The 9318-nt window shown below is 35.1% G+C and overlaps 2 protein-coding genes across 4 annotated transcripts in view; both read right to left on the bottom strand.

The window, feature by feature from the left end:
* Nucleotides 1-480: 480 nt before the first annotated feature.
* On the bottom strand, nt 481-6162 carry LOC100176115 (ZP domain-containing protein-like). Its single transcript, XM_002129583.3, has 11 exons — nt 5972-6162; nt 5624-5695; nt 5499-5565; nt 4551-4716; nt 3962-4125; nt 3258-3429; nt 2927-2997; nt 2473-2665; nt 1975-2094; nt 1557-1662; nt 481-981 (listed from the first exon to the last, which is right to left on the bottom strand). Exons 1-11 carry the CDS (start codon nt 6036-6038, stop codon nt 800-802), a joined length of 1380 nt encoding a protein of 459 aa, XP_002129619.1. The 5' UTR covers nt 6039-6162; the 3' UTR covers nt 481-799.
* A 333-nt stretch (nt 6163-6495) lies between these two features.
* Nucleotides 6496-9318, bottom strand: part of LOC100187094 — a 20489-nt gene continuing 17666 nt past the window's right edge. For all 3 annotated transcript variants that reach the window (XM_026837434.1, XM_026837435.1, XM_002129553.4), the window contains 4 exons: nt 8739-8857; nt 8235-8302; nt 7475-7588; nt 6496-6837 (listed from right to left, as the gene is read on the bottom strand). In XM_026837434.1, the coding sequence (XP_026693235.1) occupies nt 6716-6837; nt 7475-7588; nt 8235-8302; nt 8739-8857 (423 nt within the window). In that variant the 3' untranslated portion in view covers nt 6496-6715. The remainder of the gene's footprint in view (nt 6838-7474; nt 7589-8234; nt 8303-8738; nt 8858-9318) is intronic.

Here is a 9318-nt window from a genome sequence, read left to right as displayed (position 1 = left end):
TATCCCACCTTCCCGCACCCAACTGTATGCCACATCGGCGTTACATATAATGGTAACGTCGCTAGCGGAACAAAAAAGTTTTCAATTAACCATAAGCAAGTTTGTTTTAACAGATGGTGATCTTTATGTACTATCATATTAATGGTAAAATGAGAAAGCGAATTTTCAGGTTGAAATAAATTATAGTATAAGGGTAAGAGAAGCTGAAACACTTTTTCAATCTATTTTCCCATCCTATTTGGTAGTAAAAAAAAACATTCAAAGAATTATAAAACCCCGTATCCTCACGACCGTTGTAAAAGTTGTTTAAAAACACGATCCTAATATTTGAATATTATGTTCTGAAGGTGTTCCGTCTCCCCCCACCCTACTATATAACGCGAATAGGTATTATAATGCGTGTATATTACAATGCGAGTTGATATTTTTTGAAAAGCACTGTTTCCAGGAAGCATTCAAGTAATACAACATCATAAAAAATCTGGGTAACATATTTTTATATTGTATCGCGATAAAAATACTCGAAAATATCCGTACACTGACATTTAAACTATCTGCAAATATGCTGTAATAATGTATAGTAGTGTGGGGCAAGATGGGACAACTTTAGCACATAATATCCAAATATCCTGACTGTGTTCTTAACAATTAACACCAGTTTATGGCAGTCGTGAGAATAAGGTTGTATATTCCTTTGAATTTTTTTTTTTTGACGAGAAAATAGAATGAAAAGGTGTCCCATCTTCCCCACCCTACTCTACAATCCATTTGTATTGTATTGGTTACATCAGTAGGCTTTTTATCCTTCAGCACAATTCTCAGATGAGATACTTAATTTCTTAGGCTTTAACGAGACAAGGCCAATAACGGTCACAGAAGCGATGAGTAATAGAATCAACATGCCAATACACTGTGCTCGTTTTTCAGTAACATAGATTATACGTGGTGCCTGCATTATGTTGTCCTCTCCAGCAAATGTTTCTAAAACGAAAGAATCATTTTATTGAGTGTAGTAAGTTAGATGCCACCATATAGTCTAATAATAAATAATAATAATAATAACAGCAATAATAGTTTTATTTGTCTCTTAGATTACGGCAGCGAAGATTTGGAAATATTTTAAACAAAAGACAGGATATAGCGACAAAACAACAGTTGTTAAAACACACTTGTTGAATAAACGCCTTTTATTAATGATTTTCTTTTTTTCTTCACATGTTTAACGAGTGTCTTTTTGAAGCTTTTAATTTCCCTTTTTCGTTACTTTAATTAACGTTATTGTATTTAAAGAAGGAAATAAAATTTACTATGTTATAGTAGGATGGGGAAAGACAGCAGGACATTTTGGCTCATAATATCCAATTATCCTAATCGTGCTTTAAATAGTGAACAACGATCTATATGGAAGCCGTGAGGATTCCGTTTTAGAATTCTTTGAATCTTATTTGTTTCCTACCAAATGGGACAAGAAAATAGATTAAAACGGAGTCCCATCTTCCCCCACCCCACTATATCTTACCCCACAATACTTTACTTAATCTTGTGCAAAAACTTACCAGCACATGTTCTCGAGTCACCAGTTAACGCCCAACCAACGGGACAGGTACAAATAGCTTTTGATAAACTGTTAACTGCGCATGCGTGCGAACAGCCCAGTGCAACCTAGAATTAAAAGTTCCCAATAAAATTTGTAACTTGTTAGCGAATACTTCCAGCCCAGAGAATCGATGTTGCTACCATTGTGAGCATGTGTGTCCTTGGGCAAGACACTTGTCGCAATTGCTCCAAGCCAGTAGTTCTTACATTAAACAAAATGACCCATAAAAAGTTACTTAAGTGGTAACTCGTAGCAGGCACGAGGAGTACGTCGTGTTATACCGACTGTCGTCATCCAGCCACACAAGTATAAGCAAGTAAAATCAGTTCTTCAGCACGCAAATGGACATGTTTAAAACATAACGCCGATAAATATACCTTGTCGCAGCCTTTTTGTTTCATATGGAAAGGTCCTGCGGAAACTAAATGCTTGTTTTCAGATCCTTTAGAACGTCGACGGCGACCGTTTAGCCCAGTATTGTTACCAGCTGTGCAGTTCTGTATAGAAAATTATGGCGCATTTAGTATCTTCTTATATTTGTCGTATTTTATATCAGTTATATATACGGTTTTAAAAAGGCATCACTAAGGTAAAATCAAAGTTTGGCTATGGATAGAAATGCTGACACGTTATCTAAAGGGTATCACCAAAGTTTCAAAAATGAAACAGCCTCTGAAATTGGTATGCTCCTTTTAAGTGCGTCTATATATTTTAGAATATAATAATAGTCAAATTATTTATCTCTTCTATTACGGTAGCGAAGATTTAGAAAATTTTTTAACAAAAAAAACAGGATATAGCGACAAAACAACAGCTGTGAAAATACACTTATAGTTAAATATACACTAAAACGCGTTGGAATAATGAGAACTTACAGGCTTCATTGTGCATTGCGAATTCGGTAGTGAGTTTTCGCATACTTCAATTTCGCAGTGCACGAAAATTCGCTGTTGTGCGCCAGCAGCAAGACGCCACACAAAAGAAAGGAAAGAAAATTTCCCGCTTGTCGAATTATAATTCTGTGTCACCATGTTGGACATCGGGTCCCACGGATCATATGCAGGACATCTGTGATGAAATAGGTTTATAAATCAAGGATAAAAACTGATTTAACAGGGACAGTTCCTGCAACAAGACCTCATGCCAGCTTACGAGTTACCATGTATATGTAGCTTTGTTAGTAATCATTTTTTTGACATTTTTTTAAATTTTTTTTGGGGGGGGGGAGGAGGGGTTGAATCAACTACCGTTAAGGGTCTTACGTTTAAATGTTCCCTATATGTTATTATGTTAATTTATGACGCCATTTTGGTGACGTAACGCACTTACCCATTTTCTATGATATAGAATTTCGAAGCATTATTACTGTTGGCCGAAGGAGTCGCCCAGCATGTCAACATCTGAAAAAAAATCCTTTACTGTAGTATAACTAAAATAACCAACTGATTGCAAAGTTGAACAAAAATAATCTTTATCTATGTTACTGTGGTATAAGATGGAGTGGTATTAGCCCATAAAACCCATGTTTACTGACGCTTTTTTGAGTCGCAGGGTTACGGTTATATAGCCCTGTAAATATTCTTTGTTCACTACCAAATTAGTCGAAAAAAATGTCCCATCTTGCCCCACTTTACTATATTTTGAGATTTTTTGTGCATACCTGCACAATCAGAGACGAAGAAGTCGATTTGTCCAAATTAACTTTCATGAACAGTCGGTTAGGAACAATAATATCAGGAGAAGTTTGTACAGTGGTGTACTGGCCATCGGTGTACCTTCCCATAACGACTGAAAATACGCCGTTCTTACTAACCGGCGTCCCTCTCAGTTTGCTTTAAAGAAAAATAAAGTGTATAAAAAATCATAGCTTCAAACGAATAAATCGAAAATACTGGGTTTAAATTTTCTACGAATTTGGATTACTACATAAAGGCACAGAACCCGGTTGTAAGATTGTTTGCGTCGTCCGTTTTACTATTGGTTTTAAGATATACCTATTTGCTAGTAATAAAGATTGAGGGAGTAATTGTAATAGTTTTAATTAAACTAGGACGGTAATCTTCACTACAAGATACATGCTTATCGTTGTTGGGCAGCAAACGGTCAATGACTTTATTATATAGTACGGTGGGGAAAGATGGGACACCTTTAGAACTTAATATCTAAATATCCTGATCGTATTTCAAACAAATAACAACAGCCGTGAGAATACATTTTTATAATTTATTAAATGTTCTTTGTTTACTACCAAATCGAACGAAAAAATAGAATGAAAAGGTGTCCCATATTTCCCCCACCCCACTCTATATATATGTAGTAGACCCTAGCATAAGTATTACTTGTACAATACAGTTATGTACTTACGCAATTACAGGTCTAATATGAGTCATATTTGCCACCACTTCTCTTTTATAATTACACGTGAACTTAAAAAGTGTAGATGTGTCTCTTGAAATAACTACGCCGCCAGTTGGCGCTGCAGGTACCACGCATAGGTGGTATTGTACTGACAACTCGTTTCCGTTAGTCTGTATTGTATAGATATGAGTTAATTGTTAATGCTCGTGTTAGCGTATATGAACAATACATGTTGATTTCTCTTACTATATTTTTGCGACCTGTTTAAATTTAACTAATTAATACAGACCAAAAAAGTTTTTTTAAATCGATTTTAACAACAGTCGAACCGTATATCAGATAATTTTATAGGACTTATTAAACGTGTAACATATTGTAGGGTAAGGTAAGATGGGACAGCTTTAGCATATAATATCCAAATATTCGATCGTCATTAAACAATTAACAACGGCCTATGGGAGTCGTGAGGATAAAGTTTTATAATTCTTTGAATTTTCTTTGTTCACTACCTAATGGGACGAGAAAATAGAGTTAAAAGGTGTCCCATCTTTTTCCATCCTACACTACAAAGTAATCATAATTGTATACTACATACCGAAACAGAAGATGCACACTGTGCGAATTTTGTCATTTGAAAAGTATATCCACCGTTAGCCTCAGCCTGCCTACAATCTTCATTTATTACTGATCCATTAGAATAAACGAAGGCCAATGTTCCAACGGTGGCCACTTTCACCGATGTCAGATAAGTGCTGTTTACGCTGTCAAATGAATGTAGCTTATTTATTCCCGCTTAGCGGTACAGACGTTAACACGGGTGTTCTGTTCCATACACGTCGTGCCCGCTTACAAGTTACGACATATAGTAGGCTGGGGGAAGATGGGACAGCTTTAGCACATAATATAAAAATATCCGAATGGAGTTTTCAACAATTAACAACGGTCTGTGGGAGTCGTGAAAAATGGGACGAGAAAATGGAATGAAAAGGTGTCCCATCTTCCCCAACCCTACTATATGTAACTTTGTTTGTAGTTATTTTAGGACTGTTTCGTTCTTAACGTACAGCCGACAATTAAGCCCATTAGAGACCATTAAATCAATTGCCGTTGTGTGTTTTGGGCAAGGACACACACATCCAAAACGGTATCAGCGTTTTTCCTTAACGATAGCCATATGCTCATAAGCTTAACTATCAGTCCAGTGGTGCAATTTTCCTGCTTGAGCTAACGTGAAAGTCAAGTCAAATATAAAAAACATTGTTGACATTGTTAGATAAAATTATATTTAGTAGGGTGGGGGGAGATGGGACACCTTTCATTCTATTTTCTCGTTCCTTTTGGTAGTAAACTAAGAACATTCAAAGAAATAGAAAACCGTATCACGACCCCCATAGACCAGTGTTAATTGTTTAAAACACGATCAGGATATTTGGATAGTATGTGCTAAAGGTGTCCCATCTTACCCCACAGTATTATATATTAGACAAAACTGTTTTTTTGTAAATTTAGCAGAACTTTTTAAATACTTATATGGGTTACTTACACGATCTTATTCAAAACATCGCATGAAATGTAAACGGACGAGTTCGGTTGCTGCTGTCTTACGGTAACTGTAACGAAAAGTATTGTAGTCACATTTCGTCCAACAGTTTGATTTTAAAGACTTACCATTTCCTAAATAATCATTTCCGTCTCCAGTGATAGGTACGCCAGGTATTCCGCGTTTTACACGAGATTCACCTTTAAATTAAGCAGTTTATATTAACAAGTCGATATAATGAAACGCTAATGAGTCTTATTGGTCGCATACTGCTTCTAGGAGTTTTAATCTATTCACAAGACCTTTGTACAGTACAGATCGCTAGACACTTCATACCAAATAATTTCAGTCTTTTTGTGATGTCACTGACGGTGTTTGTTAATTTGACAATTCTATTTAATGCTTGTTACAGAACTAAAGAACGTTAAACGAGACTGCTTGCATATCTAAACAATATATTAACTGTACCTCCTTACCCTGTACGTAGCATATGCATCCAGCAATAAGTAGAAAGCCTAAAGCTCCCTTGGGATAGGATCTCATATCTCAGTGTTTAAAATCCGAACGTATATTCAGAAATTAATATCCTACACTTTCCAGTCTAAAATGTCACTCAAATTAAACGCTTGTGTATACTCTGCCCCACGTATGCGTAATAAATACAACTCATAAGCAAAACAGTTCCTAAGCATTGCAGAGCTTACCTGAGACGCGCATTAAGACAATGCTCGTCGCATCCGGAAACTGATGATTTGGTACATATCTATTCCGGTGCTTACGAATCACAATTGTATCCTCCGATAAGCTACCTATACGACGAACGTAAATGTACTGCTACAGTTGTATGATTACTGAATGTACGTTTTAAAGCTAGAACCAAGTCAATACAATACAGTAGATAATAAATAGCATATTTTCCAATTTTAAATGCACCGCAAACGTAAACTTAAATTTTTAAATTTATTTTTACTAAAAAAAACGGGCGTTTTTGACTTCTATTAGATATAGCATAATCACACTAAATCGTTTTTTTGCTTGTATTTTACAAAAGTAGAAGTATAAAAATATACATTGGGCAGTTTGGTGCATGGCAAATAATTGCACACATCAAGAAAATTGGCATTTTCCAATACTAATTAAAGAAAAAAGTACAACCAAAAAAGCAGCAAATTCAACTATATAAAAACACTGACAGTGCAATGATGAACCTTTGGTTCATACTATTTGACCAAATCGCAGTTAAAATGGATCATTTTGATACGGAGAGCACGAACGGAGCAATCTCCACGGTCATCTAATGGTACTGTACCAACTTCATATGCGCTATCCGCCGGAACGACAGCTGGAAAATACATAAGCATTTTGGATGTCTTTAGCTGTTGTACTTTTCAACAATATATATTATAGAGCTTATGAATACACTGACAAGACAGTATTTAATCATAACTCCTTTAGGTTTTACTTTACACACAAACTACATACACTGTATTCATAACTATATACCGGAAAACGACAGTCGTTAAAAACGGGTGTTCTGTTTCACACACCTTGTGCCAGCATTCGAGTTACCAAGTATGTTACTTTGTGGGTAATTATTTTTTGGGAGATCTTTTAATTTTTTTATGTGGGGCTTATAATTTGAACAACCTATTAGTGACCACTGAGTTAAAGCAATTGCCATTACGTGTCTTGCCCAAAGACACATGCGTCCACAATGGTAGCAACAAAAAGCCTTGAACCCAACTTTGGGTTGCAGGCAGGTGCACTAACCAACTTTATGACAAGGCTATCTTGTATCATACATGGTAACTCGCAGGTGTTAAACCCGTGTGATAACGACTGTCGTTTTTTGGCACGCAAGATAAAGTTACATTCATTCATTCAACACATGGTAAATCTAAACACCTCATGCTCAATGTAGAGTTATTACATATATTATCAACACATCAGCTAAAAAATATAAAACACAAGTCGCATACCTTTAGTTTTTCGTGGTTTTTGTTCATGCACCACGCGTGGTGTGGCAACTACAACAACAGAATCTTTTATTTCTGTGTTCATAGTTTCAAACAATGAAACTAGAAAACTTTTTACTAAAAAAGAAAAAATGCTGTTAAACTAGAGAACTAAATAATATTTTTTAGATTCTATACTGTAGTAGGTTGGGGTAAGATTTTTATTCTTGGTAAGATTTTTATTCTGTATTATCATTTATTTTGTAGTAAATAAAAAAAAAATTACAAAATTATAACCGTATCCCAGTGACTCAAACAGAACGTTTTTTAAGTGGTAAAAACTTGATTAGTCTTTGTTGAGTTATAACATAAGTGTCTTCTTATACACCAGACACACATGATGTAATCATACACCTCATGCTCTCTGTTGAGCTATAACATAAGTGTCTTCTTATACACCAGACACACATGGCGTAATCATACACCTCATGCTCTCTGTCGGGTTATAACATAAGTGTCTTCTTATACACCAGACACACATGGCGTAATCATACACCTCATGCTCTCTGTCGGGTTATAACATAAGTGTCTTCTTATACACCAGACACACATGGCGTAATCATACACCTCATGCTCTCTGTTGAGTTACAAGGTGAGTGTTTTCTTATACACCAGACACAGTTAATACATTCACACACATCATGCTCACTGTCAGGGTATACACAATGAAAACTAAGTCAGTCAACAACTTTCAATACAAATTGATAAAAAGAAAGATCATCACCTGCATCATCTTGCTTACAAGATGAGGGAGCGAGTGACTTTGCTCCATCAAATATATCAAAATCAAATCTAATAGAAATTTTTTTTAAATTTTTACTGATAACTTAGTTTATTTACTGTATTTACAAATCTTTAATAATAAATGTAGGTTAGTTTTTATATTCTTATATGTTCTATTTTTGGTAAAAAGTCCTTTTGCATAGCATGTCATGGGAACTGAGTTTTAGGTCATATTCCGTCATTATTCCAGCAACTAATGCTGAAACCCACTAGTGACTGCTAGGTTAGAGCAAAGTCCTTAAAGTGTTGTACAAAAGACATATATACACCTATCAGTATTGGTACCAGTGTCGAGCATTGAACCCGGTATCCTTTGGTTAAGATGAAAATACCTAACCACTGAGCTATTGTGCTGAACCATATTTTGACTTATAAAATCTGTATTAATAATATCATATGTATTATAAAATCAGGACTAAAAAAAATGTCATATTGTTTCACATACTTGAATGAAGATGTTGTAGTGCTTCTTAACAGTGATATAATGTCATTAAATTCACATAACTCAAACTGTAGGAATTTGCAGAATTCCGAAGGCTGGTTATTCGTGAAATGAAATATTGCCTGATGACATAACAAAGTGATAATTGGACGTATTTAAAATTTAATTTTTTAGAAGAATGTATCTGACATTAAACATTAGGTGCATAAATGAACCACATTATATTTTTGTATATGATAAGGCTGTTTTTTTTAACTTGGCAGTCAGCATAAGGTACAGAAATCTAGCTTATTTAATTTGTAAAAATAATAACTTTATTTATCTCTTCGATTACGGTAGCGAAAATTTAAAAACATTTTAACTGAAAAGACAAAAAATAGCAGCAAAACAACAATTGTTAAAATATAAAGACACCGGTGTTATAATTAGACAGTGTGTATGAGGTGAATGAATGAATGTATGAATGTAACTTACTTTATCCTCGCGTGGCCGGAAAACGACAGTCGTTATCACACGGGTTTAACACCTCGTGCCAGCTTACGAGTTACCATGTATGTTACTTTGTGGGTGATTATTTTTTTGG

The sequence above is a fragment of the Ciona intestinalis genome, chromosome 14 (assembly GCF_000224145.3).
Source record: "Ciona intestinalis chromosome 14, KH, whole genome shotgun sequence".
Taxonomy (NCBI): Eukaryota; Metazoa; Chordata; class Ascidiacea; order Phlebobranchia; family Cionidae; genus Ciona; species Ciona intestinalis.
This window is presented reverse-complemented; position numbering and strand designations above follow the sequence as displayed.

Bases quoted from the DNA above. Each gene is read 5' to 3' on its own strand.
- LOC100176115 (XM_002129583.3), bottom strand. From the start codon at position 6,038: ATGAGATCCTATCCCAAGGGAGCTTTAGGCTTTCTACTTATTGCTGGA. The intron at 4,126-4,550 runs GTATGTAGTATA...TATACAATACAG, and splicing joins AGTGTGCATCTTCTGTTTCG to ACTAACGGAAACGAGTTGTC. The intron at 2,095-2,472 runs GTAAGTTCTCAT...TTTTCTATACAG, and splicing joins CGCAATGCACAATGAAGCCT to AACTGCACAGCTGGTAACAA.